Source organism: Anopheles stephensi, unplaced genomic scaffold (genome assembly GCF_013141755.1).
Source record: "Anopheles stephensi strain Indian unplaced genomic scaffold, UCI_ANSTEP_V1.0 ucontig27, whole genome shotgun sequence".
Taxonomy (NCBI): Eukaryota; Metazoa; Arthropoda; class Insecta; order Diptera; family Culicidae; genus Anopheles; species Anopheles stephensi.
The window spans coordinates 38,974-52,677 of record NW_023405202.1 but is presented as its reverse complement, the minus strand read 5'-3'; the positions used below and the strand labels follow the sequence as shown (position 1 = coordinate 52,677).

Sequence of the window (13,704 nt, the reverse complement as noted above, 5' to 3'; positions counted from 1 at the left end):
TTCCTGAATCGACTTATTGAGTTTTTTTAAATCGTTGAAAATATTTAAGGTTTTACTACATTCTAGGAATATTAAATTATTTTTTCTGATCTTCTAACATTGCATAAGTTAACTTTATTATACATAATTTACCTCTCATGCTCCTTCTCAAAGAAAGTAAAAATGTACGACAATGAGAAAATGGCATCAACTATCTCATTAATCATCCAAATTCCAAACAATTTGCCCAGATTACTCTCACCAATCGGGAAAGTCGGAAATAAAAATACAAATTAATGGCACTTCGAATGAAGCCCAGCGAAGAAAAACACATGTAACGCCAAACATATTTCCACATAAAAAGGATACATTATGGGTTTTCCCCATTCGCTCGGGGTTGTTACAGTACGGCGTCAAGCCGAAATAACAGATCAAATAACCAAATTTACATAATATCAGGATGCCTTTCGGTGGCTCCCGGTACAGCACACACGTGGCACACGTACTGGACGCCAGTAATCTTTCGCCCCACATCCGCTTATCGCAACAGTGACGTTAGACGGGTTAATGTGTGTGTGTGTGGCACACAAATCGATCCGACTCCCATATGGGGCTCATTTTGGGCAGGCAGAATAAGAGGTTGGGAGGGATGAAAACGAGGAGGTTATGGATTGAATTTCACTTTAACCTTCCAACGGGGGGGTAGGGCGAAAGTAATAATACGATGATCCCTTCGATGATCCGGTGTGCTTAAAGCTTATATGCTTCATTTATTGCAACTAACGGCTTATATGGTTTTGGTGGCTTGTGTTTCGAGTGTGCTGCGTGGTACGAGTCCGTTTATTGACCCCTTGCTTTGATGTACAGCCAATCGACTCATACGGATCAGCACCGCACACACTGAACATCACAGCGAGCAAAACGACGACTTTTCACACACGATTTAGTGGCACGCCTTTCAATTGATTGCACTTGCAGACAGGGGTTTTATAAGCCACATTGACCAATTATTATATGTTAACGCCACCGTTTAAATGTAGATCGTGTGGAAAACTTATGGAAATGCACTCTTAAAAAACACTTTTTTTCACTTATCATAGAATTGATAAAACTTCTGCATTAGCCCTCTTATCGATGGAAAAGGCCACCGTGCTTCCACGGAACACTCCAATCCAATAGGCAATCACTTGCCAGTACCTTATTTCTATTCTCAATAACTAACCTGTTGCTGAAACACACCGCCGGAAACACTTGCCCGCCGAACCGACAATTTCGTGCACTGTGTGGCAAATGATTTGAATTTTCCATCGTGCGCCTCCATCGACGACAACGACGATGGTATCGGGGTGTTTTTATTTCGATTTTTTCCCACCCTCTCGTTTCTTCCTCCAGGTCAGCCCACCAAGCGCACGCAACTACTACCCGCCACACGCACTAAACAATCACCACACCGGGAGGACTACATTATCTGCGTGTGTGGTGGTCTTGTGCTGTACGTGTGCGTCACTGCCGTTGACAGCGTTGACGAAAAAACGAACTGGGAAGAAAACGGAAAATGGGGGCCAATTTTTCTACCCCTTCCATCCCGCTTCTTCCACTGGTGGCCTCTCCGGTGCCGAAGGTATGTCTATGGCATGTAACGATTTTTTGTCGTCGCTGTTGTTGCTGCTGTCCATACGGCATACGGCGTGCTTGGTGTTGGATTTACCCCACGTTTACCTATTTTTATCGTACTCGGTGCCACCCCACTGGTACAAGCTTCAATAAAATGCTTGTATTGTAAAGCTTACCGCTGTTGCTACCGGGGATTTGCAATGCTTTGCTGCGGGATTAAGGTGACGAGCGGAAAACCCCCTGATGGAAAGTTTCGTCCTGACCCTAAGGTTTTAGAGGAAGTGAAGGAACATTAAAAGTTAAGAAGAGTATGTAATAAGAGTAGAAAAGAGAAAATATAAACCATAGCGTTATTACAATTTTCTTTCATTCTCTCTCCTTTAGTTACCCTTTTTAAGCTTCTTTTATTTTTAAGTTTTTTTTTTGTTTCTCATTATGTTAGACCTCAATTTTATCAATTCTAGTAAAAATTTCATATTTTTTATTTTCGAATTTTTATTCAATTGCATAACATTAAAACTCGCTATTCAACTAAACATTTCAACATGAGCTTTCGTGTTGTTATTCTCCTATCATTATTATTCTTTTTGATTGGAAAGCATTTGGCTTTTAAATAAACTTTGACCAAAAGCAAAACATTTTTTTCACAATTTTTGTATCCCTACATTCAAATTGAAACTGAAACCCAAAAAAACTCTTCTACCGGCACTGACACTAGTTTTTAAAATAGTGTAAACTATGTAGCAGCGAACGAATCCTTCCATCCCTTTCTGTGAAGGAAAAAATATCTCACTTCCTCCTGTCTAGCCAAAAAAAAAAATGTCTAGCCCTATACACAACCCACTACAAAAGGCAATGAAATGCACTACGTTTGTTGTATAATGTTATAATACATTTTCACGCATTTTCCCCCCTATATAAAGTGAACAATGTTCGTCCGTCACTCGCATGATTTGATGTTCCTGTTTGCTGATTTGTAAGTTGATTTATTCATTTTTGTGTGTAAAATGTAAGTCTATAAAACGTTTTGGTCTCCTAGTGCGTTTTGATATAATACTTTTGGGTCGACGTTTGTATGGGGTTAGCCTTCTTTTCTTTTGCTTACGGTTTGAAAATGGTTTCGATTGAAACATTCGTTTTGAGTTTTTTATAAGAAGTTTTTTGTTCTTTTTTTAGGGAAACCAATTATTGTTTGTTCTGCGGTGAAAGTTTTACAATTTTTCCAGTGATTGATTGTTGAATGGATTGAGGAATTTTATGCGCCTAGAGATATGCAATGTTTCTGTTCTGCTCTCGCCGGTTGCTTTGATGATGGAGCCGCCTAGTCTTTTGTAGATGAACTGCTGCGAATGAAGCATTTTTAGATTTGCATACTTTCTGGCGCTATTTATTTTAACTATCAAACATTGAACATTTTGAGACATAAATTGTTTTTAATCATCCTAAACGAGCAATGAACACATATTTGGACTATTCAAAATCAACAAAAAAGCTTCTGTTTATGATATTGTAAAATATGTATAGACTTTTTTAACGACTTTATTAAAGCGAACAACCGCAAAGAAACAACCTAGCTTTCACAAAAAGCTCCTTCCACACACACATTTTAATGAACGGACTAATTGGTGTAAGTTGCAACATAATCCCGGATTAGCAACAATATGCTTAACGTTTAAAGCCCACTCTCCCCGCCCCGCTCGTTATGATGTAATCCTTCCCCGCACTCCGCATACTGGCTCCACAATGGTGGAGCTGACGCAGCACTCGACACTTGACCGGCACTGTGGTTAGGCTGTCTCCCAGTCCCACGTCGGTTGCGTCCATATGTAGCCCGTGTTCGTCATAGAACAGTACGCGTTGTAGTACCGGCCAGGTGATCTAGCAGTAGGACGAAGTGTAGCAGGACAAAGCAGAAGCAGAAGTAGTTAGCAAAAGAAGGGGGTGGTTGCACAAATTTTAACAAGCAAAAAACACCAGACGGGCCCGCGTGTTTTGGCTGCATTGCGATAAAAGTTGGCTGAGTGCAATCTGCTGGCACACTCACACTCACCTGCAGTACGACCACTGTGGACATCGGCAGCGGAACAGCTGCTGGAATTCTTCTTTGCACACCTCATTCCACCAGCAGGTACGCTAGAGAGGGAAGAGAAATAAAAAATGAGATAGAAGAAGATGAAAAAAGCGCCCCTTCACACACACACACACACACACACCCACACACACATCGGCTCTACGAAACATTCCCCAAGCGCTTGACTCCTGAAGGTATGCAAACATCCGTTAGATGTTCTCTTTGAAGGGTCTGTTGAAGTTGTCTTTTTTCCCCCCTGACACAACCCCCCTTTTTTCCTTTTCTACACAGAAAACTCACACCACAAGCGGCAAAAAGCTTCTTTAAGGGTGCGGGAAAAAGGTAATAAATTTTCCGGATAGTTAAGCTAACCGGGGGATTGGAAAGTTTCTGCGAACGAATGCGAACGAAACCGAAAATGGGCTAGCAGTGCCGTGGTTTATTGACACGTCGTAACGGAAAGTTTTCCACTGGTAAAGGTTTCGCCGGTGGCCACGTGGCCGTCCAGCCCCTTTTGGGAAGGGGCCCATCAACTGTCCCGTGAATCATGTCAGGTTAATTAAGTCCACTAAATGATTCAGTTCGCACGCTCGGTGTGCTGTGCTTTACCTAAGTAAGGAAAAGGTTTTTCCATCGAAAATTATCTTCCGTTTTTGCAACGGTTGAACGATTCGGTTGGAATGGGGTGAGCGACACAAAGTTTTGCGCCGTAAGTTCAAGAGTAGGAAGCTACCAGAAGGTTGCTGCTCGGATGCTTCACCGAACCGTTGTCATAACTTTGTGATGAACAGCAATGTTCACCTCAGAATTCAGGCGGTAAGTTTGGGTGCGACAGTTTCTGCTGCTGTCTACCGGCTGTCGGGCTAGGAAAGATAGCTTTATAATGAGGTTAAATTTTTGTGTCTCGCTTTTTGGGTGCAGGAAAACACGGTAACAAATTGAATTTGTCACCAGCAGCGGTACGCTTCCAGGAGTGGTAGTAATTTGTTGGATTAGAAAAAAAGTTGTGCTTGATGTCAGGGAAGTTTCAAGTAGCGCTGTCTGTGTGCAAGAGGTGGTGTCCTGAAGATGATTGTTACAGTGCTCTTCTGCTGGCTAACGGCTGTTTGGGATATTCAACTAGCCTCAGCTTAAAAGTATCTTCTGCATATGATAGCGAAGCATGGTTCAGTTGTGATTTAAAAACCGACCTTAGAGGCATACCTCTCGCTTAATTGAAAATTAATGTTTTTATGGGTAAAAAGTTTCTCTCTCTCTTTCTCTCTCTCTCTCTCACACTTCCTTGATCGACGATCAGTTAGGTCATGCCTGCAATTTCTGCCTTACTAAACTTATTGATACCGCTTAGTTGAACTCCTCATTATGAGGGAACGAACCAGACGTGATTTGAACCTCGGTCCTTCCGGGTGAAGACCGGCGCCCAGAAAGAGAAGAAGAGTGTTTCTCAATCCAGGTGAAAGATATCTTCAAGTGAATTTTCTTTTAGGTTTACATAGAATAATTGATTGGTTAACAAAATTTTTAGTATTTTTCGTTCTTTTCAGACTTATTGCTTCTGAAAGCTTGAATAATTAATAACTATCTAAATTAGAAATACGTTTAACACATTCATCTGGCAGGAAAAACTCTGGAAATAAGCTCACAGTAATGTTGAAGCAGAAATTAAAAATGCTTGTGGCTCTTTTAAATGAACCGTAAATCCCTGTTAGCATCGAAAGCACTTGCTTCGAAATAAATTACAAAGGTGGTCTCGCTGCTTTGCGATTTTTGATGGAATATTAGGGTGGTTTTGTGTCTCGAAATCCATTTTTTTTTATAAAAATACGCTAGTTTGTATATTTATTTTACTCTCTGTTTTATTTCTTAATTTATTCTCATGAATACCTCCACTTAACGATCGATTTCCTACTGTCCATACTGTTTACCGAATAAGATATCACAAGCCGTCTTAAGCGGTTATTGCAAACTTTTATACATTTTTGCATCTCGATTCGTCTTACACACCACACATGCTAACCCACCTCATAAACGAGCAACTCGCTTAATCGAACAACTTTCATAATGAGACAGGCATCAACTTCTCAACTTCAAGCACCTTTCAAAACTATCGACTTCACCAGCTTCCTCTAACGACAGGCGCAGACCGATAACGGAACTCTTGCTCACATGCAGCAGTACACTTGCACCGCAAAAACCCTCCAGTACCGGCCAGCAAAATGTCTAGCAAAGTTTAACTCTCCCAACAGGCAAACCACCCGACCGGCCGAACACCGCCAAGTGCCGCCTAAGTGGATAACTTTGTCCAAAGCGGCCGTCCGGTCCCGAGAAGTTCTCGCTTGCCAAAAGACCCGGCCATTTATGTCCACTCTTTGTAATCAGATGCCTCTAGCCCAGCATTCCCAGCGTTTCACCAGCAAGCTTCGGTCGATCGCAATCAGCCTAATTTATCATCGTAATTAATGGTTCAGCGTTTTTTTTCGGGTCACACTTCTCACATCTTTTTCTTCTTCTTTTGTAATGTGCGCAAGAATACAATGGTTAAGTGGTAGTGTTCCAGCATTACTTTAGCCACTTGCCAGACATCTCCGACGACCGCCTGTTCCTTGCCCGTTTGTGTGGGTGTGTAAATATTTTGATGGATTGAGACAAAATTTTCATCTTAACAGCCATTAATCTCTCGTTTTTCTCCCGGAAGGGGGGGCGAGATGTACAAAACGCGTCAACATCATGGTTTCGAAATTTATTTATTTATTTTATCTCCACCCGGCGGGGCAGCAGCAACACCAACACACCGGATATTGAGCTGGGAAAACGGACCTTCAGAGAGGGGGACAAAAAAAAATATTGCATGGAAAATCCTACATCACGACGACCCGCACCCGAGACTCGACGTGATTCCAACGAATCGCTTCAATTGCTTTTGCTACGAGCGATTCGACCTAGGCGAGAGAAGGTCCACCGAAAGGAGGAAACGGCGGAGGAAGGTGGGCCTGATACAAGCGAATAATTGGATATTTTATTGAGGTTTTCAGGGCCAGCCAGCCAGCCAGCCAGCCGGCTAAGAGATTTCCAAACGATCGTTATCTTTCGCTTTCGCCGCGTACATGTAAGGCAATCGACCGTAGTCAGACAACAAGCCACAAGTGTTTGTGCTCTTCCTTGCGATGGAGAGCGAATGGATGCTTTCGTTCGCAAGAAAAGCAGCTTCAGGCGTGTGCTAACATTCGATAAAATCATTGTTTCTTGCTTAAGAGTATGGCGGTGTGTGTGTGTGTGTGTGTGTGTATGTGTGAAAAATCCTTAAATCCGGTCGCGATCCTACACCAACCAACATTATCATTACTTCGCATCACTTTCCATTCCAAGAACGCACAGCCACCGGCGACGGCACACACAGTGAAATGTGATTGTGTGTTCTCGAGAAGAAGCAAATGAATATTTTCCATTCGGAAAAGCATTTTAAACACATTTTCACTCCCTGAATGGTAAGGACTTTTTCCCTTGGTGCACTGCTCACAAGCCGACTCTGGAGAGAGTGACGAATAAAAATGATTTTTCCAGGATTTTTTTTGTGCTCGGAGACTTTTTTGGGAGGCATTTTTACGTTATTGGTTTTGCGTGTGCGTGAAAATTTCCATTTTCAACGCACAAACCTGAGCCACAAATCCCATTTACGCGCTGCGTCTCATTTTTATTACCACTTCCCTTCGTCTTATGGTTGAGCAAAAGCTTTCTGCGGCAATAAAAGGATTCTCGGTAAAAAGGAGCCAGTGTGGAAGGCGCAAAACCAGAACAACATTTTTCCACGACATAGCTTACCTACCCACGGCAAAAAATAGCCCCGGCTGGCGTTCAGGCTCAATTAATGGAAGGGAAATTGATTTTCTTTTGCCGTCGCCGGATGTTCGGCAATCCTTTCCTTTTTGGTGGTATGTTAATACTTCTCCCTCCATTTGTTTTGGTTTTGCTTTGCTTTGTCAACTTGCTATAGAAGAGAAAAATTGCAAAAGCTTTTAAAATAGAAAGCGAAAGCAGAATGGGACGGGGACGCCTGAGAGAATGCGCTCCAGAAAAAAGGGGGAATGAAAATACAATTATTTTTCGGTCGAAATTTTTCATTGGCCGGTATTCTTTGCAAGCGTGTGTGTGAGTGGAAGCAAAAAAGGGTTGGAGGAGGATGATATTTCCAGCATCAAAGCGCTCGAGAAACGTTTTACCACTCGTTTGTTAGGAAGGGTTGCCTGGTTATGCTAATTTAATAACACTTGGAAAAATCTCCGAACGCTAACTTCCTGCTTTCGAGTTTATTAATATTTTTAGGTTAGACTCTCTTTTAAATTGAAGCGCTTCACAATTAAATTAAGCACTCGCTTGAAATTCCTAAAGACGGAGGGAAATTTCAAGGGATTTAAGGTGTAATGAGCTTCAAACGTTGGGTGAGAGAGCAGACTGAACAAGTGATTGATGTTGATAGCTGTCTGTTACAGTAGTGAAAACTGTTCAAGCTTTACAAGACTCTTCTTCATTTCAAGGCTCTACAATCTCTCGGAACCTGGCAGTTCCGGCTTCTCGGACTGTTTTTTACCCTTAGCTAGATATTTAGTCCGGCGCATATTGAAACGTTCCGCAACGCTACCTAAAGTTTCGTTCGAGGCCTTTCTTCTTAATTTAATTAACAATAGAAACCATAAACGATACATTTTCGACAATATGGCAGAATTTGGAAATTTTCGAGAATATAATAAAGAACATAATAAAAAATAAAAAAAATAAGCTTAATTGTTATATAGTCAGAAAAAAATGCATAGATTGTGCCTTTGCGTATTGTTTACGCCAGAATGTAGGCAAGGTATAGAATTTACGCCATTTCGGTATTGAAAATTAAGGTATCACTGTAAAATTAGCAATTTTTCAAACTTAAAGACATTTTGCAGCAAGGTGTGAGGATCCAAACATTTGGTTTATCAACAATAAACAGTCGTAATCATCTAAATACTTATCCACAATCACTGAAAGAGTTTAGCTACTGTTGGCGCCTAAATGTAGGCTGTGCTAAAAATCATTATTGTATAAACTTGCTTCAGCTCAGCAAGTACTCACTTGCTAGTAGTAACTTTTGTAATATATATATTGGAAACGTATCGAATTGGAGTCAAACCCCTCATAGTTTTCCATCTTTTTCGAGCTTTTTTTTTACCTCATATTACAAGAATGAAGAGACCAGCTTCCAAGCTCTCTGTCACAATGTCATGATTGCATTCCTTGTATTTATATAAACATTTTACATCAATCAAGCAAAAACAATTTTCTTCCCTCCTGAAGTAAATCGAAAAACGTCTACCTTTGCTACCACTGCTGCCCCGGCTCAATAACACAGACAATGTATCGTTTTCACCGAACCGCTATCACGACACACAATCGTTGAAAGAAGCAATCATACCATGGCTATATATGTCATGTTCCGAACCTAAGAAATCCCGACGCAAGCTAGGTATGAATAGCAGTAGAGGAAAAAAAAGGAACAGAAAACGCTAAGGAAGGCTCACCGAACAGATTGCTTTCATTGAATTGAGTTCAATTTTATCGGCTTGTAGCATAAACCTTCGCTCTCTCGCACGAGCAAAGGCTTTTGCTGTTGCTGCTGCCCGACGAACCGTTACCGTAATGCTCCGTACCCAACCCGACAAGGAGCAGAAATTCCAGCACGGGCGCTTGGATGCCAGGATCACATACAACGAAACGTTCAGGAATGCTTCTAGTGCCGCGCTAGGGCAGGACTCGCCGACGTGCGATAACGAAGCAACCGGAGCGGAATGAAAGCGCATTAACTGCGCACACATGCGGCACAGGTGAAATAAAAGGTAATGAAACGCCCGGAACTCACCTCCGTCAGATAGCCTCGCACACTTTGATCCGAGTAGCTGCGCTTAACGATGCGGCCCGACGCTGCCGGCAGGATGGATATTGCACCGAACACGGCGAACGCTACCCACACCTGAGGAGTGTGAAGAGAAAGCAAACAAACTGGCATTAGAGCAGGAAGAAGAAGAAGAAGAGGCGGTAAAGAAAGTTACAGGAGACGAGAAAGGACATTTCAATCGGGAACTTTGCCAAAGCGAACGATGTTACGAAGTAAACGGATAATAAAGCGAAAACTGTGTGAGATGAACAGAAACATTGCAATAAAGTTGGTACGACACCACCGACGTCGACTAGCTTCGTGGAGGGCGATCCGAGCCTAGGTTCAAACCATAAATCGGTGGTAATTCCGGGCGTTGCGCGAGCGGAATGTAACTGTAGCGAGGGGTCTTGATTAAGGCTGTATTTTTTTTTCTCCTTACAACAAGAAATGAAAACAGCACAGCTCCTCCGTGGTACGTGCCGAACATGGCTCGAAAGCGAATGACAAAGGTAACGTTCGAAGCAGGGAGAAAGAGACAGGAAAAAAGGTATCAAAAAAGCACTTCCAAAGAAAACTGAGCAATGGAGGAAAAGCGATGGAAATAATAAAAGCAAAATAACAATGTCAGCCATTCTCGGCTACTGGCACCGCCAGTGAGCCAACGGAGAAGGGTAGCGCATTCACTTTTGCTACTGTACTTTTGGCTTGCAAAACCACAGGATGTGTGCCACAAGGGAGTTTGGAGTCGTTTGGGGGGGTGATGAGAATGAAGAATGGGGAGAAAAAAAGGGTTGAAAAGTTTCTTTTTTTGCCTCTTTTATTCTCTCGCTAGTAAAATTCCTGCTACTTGTGTGAGGCTAACGAAGAATGGCCGCAATACACTTGGGCAACGAGATACTACAGTGCTGTGCTGTGGGAAAGTAAATGGGATAAGTAATTAAGATGTGATGGCTGTTTAGTTATTTAAGTACATTTAACGTGGCTTTGGGTGGGAGTATTTACGGTTAATTAAGGTAACTGTATTGTTATAAATTATAAAAAATCAATCGTTACTATTTTTTTAGCCAATGGTCAACGCTGTACATGATTATTGAGTTATTAGATTAAGCGCCTGAAAGTGTGCAATTTTTTTTTTCATTTCCGTTTATAAATATTTACAGTTCGAGCTAGAGCTAGAGCTTAAATTTCTTCGTATTATCAGACTATATGCTTAAATAAGGTTTGTCTGTTCTTTATGAGTAGATAGTTTGAATTTAAAATTCAAATTTTAACTAATAAAGGGTAGTCATTAAAAGATTTTTTGTGTGATATTTTGCAATTATTTTGGTTTGCTGAATTAGGATATTATATTGATTTTTGCTGAATCAACTGAACACGAAAATGAAGTAATGGTACAGAACAAAACGTCGACATTAATCTAGTACGAAATTGGATAAAGAAAATCTATGAACTCGAGCGTTTGCTTAATATACTCCCAAATGTAGGCAATCTAATGTTTCTTGCAACGCATGCTAGATTTAGGTTGCTATTGAACAACATTTAAGAGAAATTTGTTTTTTAAAATATTTTACCAGAAAAAAAAACATAGAAAAGCAATTGAATAATGCGAAAACGGCTTGAAAAAATATAAAACGTTCAAAATATTGCTCTTTAAAATTTTTCTATATGCTGCCAACCAACAGCACCGCACTGTAGCCGCAACAAACGACGGGCATCAATAATACCGTAAAAATGCCCGTACCACCATTTGTGGCTCGTGCCTGATCGATAGCGGCATAGTTGGAGCCTGCCGCCTCTACCATAATCGGGCCATCCTTACAATCTTCTGCCGGGCTCAGAAGCCCTCGTCCTTATCGATCCTGCAGGTTTTGATGGGAAAAAGCCCGGGATGAGCGTCCCGGGAAGATGCAAGACAAAACGAAGGGACTAACACCAGGAAGCACAGGGAAACAATGCTTTTCGTTTCCCTTATTATAGCGTCAAGTATGCTGGCCGCTCCGAGCGGCAAACGGCTAAGTGCGTCATAATACTACTACGCCAACCGAAGAAAAAAAAGCTGAGTGGAAGAAGCGAAAAGGATTTCAAAAAGTCATCTCGATGGAACCTTGTCTGGAAGGTATTGGAAAGCAGCATCATTAAGGACAGGATGGGTTTTTTTTGTAATACTGGAAAGGCCATTGTTTTAATTCGACATGAACATCATCGAGGAACATGAGCGACATGAGCGATAACATGAGGAAAAAAATACCAGGATTAATCTTATGTAAAGTGATATAAAAAAAGTTCTAGCTACAGAACGTTTACCTTATTCATTTTGCTTCTTCGATTCACTTTCTCGCCGATTGATACCATTCTGTTCACAAACAGCCTATCCTGTTCTTCAACCGGTCGACCGATCTGCCGCCAAAACGGTTGCTCAGACGGTGAATTGTGCAATTGTCGTCCAATTGCTACCACTTTGCGGTTGATGATGATGCTCCCTATGCTCGCAAGCCGGCTTGTTGTGAGATCAAAACTCTCACTCACTTTGCCATCAACAAACAACAACTCTTTCAAATATCGCCAATCAGATTGTTGGTGTGTCGCGATTTGAAGTTATCCAATCCACAACTACACTTATCCACCGCGTGAAGAAATCAATTCCTGGCACTTATCGGGTGCGTGTTCTCACTGCTGTTTTACAGAGCCATCCACTTTATGCCGGGTGTCGATGCCGAACGCTCACTCACTAATAGACACATTCGGATGATGAGAAATGGCCAACAGGCCCACCAAAAACAACCACCACCACGAACGCGTACGAAAGCGCGTCAGTAAAAACAAACTGAAGAACCCACGCGCAAAAACGTCCGCTTTCCTTTCCAACTTGTTGATAACGATGACAGACAGAACAGAGGATTCGTAGTAAACGAAGCAAACTGCTGGTTCGGTTGATAAATTGATGTTTCTACCGCACGTTGCTTTCTTCTGCTGTTTCTCCTGCTATGAGTCGGGCGGCCGGCGACTCGTACTGCTCGGGATTAAAGGTTGTGTGCGAGTTTTTGTTCGTTCTGTTGCTTCTCGGTTGTAGGCAGTAAGGAGTCTAAGATTTATTCATGAGGTTCACTTTCTATTTCTATGGGCCGATGGACCGATGGGCAAAGGGACTTCCCTGGAGGTCTTTTTTGAGGTTTTCTCCTTCCGTCTATCTTTGTTGAATACTATTTGCATCCGGCACGCAAATCATCACTGCACTTTTCTGTAGCCTTTTTCTCCTCTTGGGAATGATAAATTAATCAATCTTTCACAATACGCAAATTTTGCATGTAAATGCGTTGTACCGTACTCGATACACGTTCTGTACACCACACTCAATATTGTCTTGCGGCAGACAAAACAAATACGTTCGCACACACACACTCAAACACACAAATTACACGTGAGCGCAATTCACAAAACACAACAATCGGCAGTGATTGTAGGCAAGAGCGGGGACCGGATAACGATGGCGGTGACACCACTGGCGGTGACAGCTGGCTAGCTCCCCCAGTTCGTGTAGCGTGTGGACTGGCGTTCAAACGGGTGTAAATAGACCGACGTCAAAACACTCCCGGTGCCGTACGGGTGAAAGGAAGATCATCAACTGAACTGCGACCGAACGACGCGGCTGCCGCTTTTGGATGCCGCCGGTTTTTGCGCTTTACCGGAGCGCGCAGAACGTTCTACCGCTGGGTACGTGTGCTTGGTGAGATGCATAGGTGAAGTCGGTTGCTAGAGTGAGTCAACTAGTCGTTTTATTTCAAATGGGACTTTTGGTTCGAAAGCGGGAAAGTTTTGCAAACGATGAGCTTTCTTGATGGAGACGCCTGGTGGCGTGTAAGAAAAGAAAAGCTCATAGGAAAAGCTTTCAGCGAAAAAGGATTACCGAAAGATTCGAATATTTGCTAAACATTCTTCGAAACAGGTTGTAGGATTTGCATTTTTTCTTATTTTATGCGATGTGAAAAAATGAGGATTAATCTTAGAAAACCTTACAATTTTTTTATTTATAAACTGAGGTCACATCTCCCTTTTTTATAATTTTTTCACATGGTTTTCCGAACAAAAAAATTTGTTTAAGAGTTTTTAATTTTGACAAAATCTTGAACAAAATTGGAAC

General features: G+C 41.9%; 1 protein-coding gene across 1 annotated transcript; it reads right to left on the bottom strand.

Moving 5' to 3' along the window:
• Positions 1-2,060: 2,060 nt before the first annotated feature.
• On the bottom strand, positions 2,061-13,213 carry LOC118516310. Its single transcript, XM_036062127.1, has 4 exons — positions 11,871-13,213; positions 9,549-9,659; positions 3,644-3,726; positions 2,061-3,471 (listed from the first exon to the last, which is right to left on the bottom strand). The coding sequence occupies exons 1-4, from the start codon at positions 11,916-11,918 to the stop codon at positions 3,381-3,383; spliced, it is 333 nt and encodes a 110-aa protein (XP_035918020.1). The 5' UTR covers positions 11,919-13,213; the 3' UTR covers positions 2,061-3,380.
• Positions 13,214-13,704: the final 491 nt, after the last annotated feature.

Bases quoted from the DNA above. Each gene is read 5' to 3' on its own strand.
- LOC118516310 (XM_036062127.1), bottom strand. From the start codon at position 11,918: ATGGTATCAATCGGCGAGAAAGTGAATCGAAGAAGCAAAATGAATAAG. The intron at 9,660-11,870 runs GTAAACGTTCTG...CACACTCCTCAG, and splicing joins GAAGAAGCAAAATGAATAAG to GTGTGGGTAGCGTTCGCCGT. The intron at 3,727-9,548 runs GTGAGTTCCGGG...TTCCCTCTCTAG, and splicing joins TGCGAGGCTATCTGACGGAG to CGTACCTGCTGGTGGAATGA.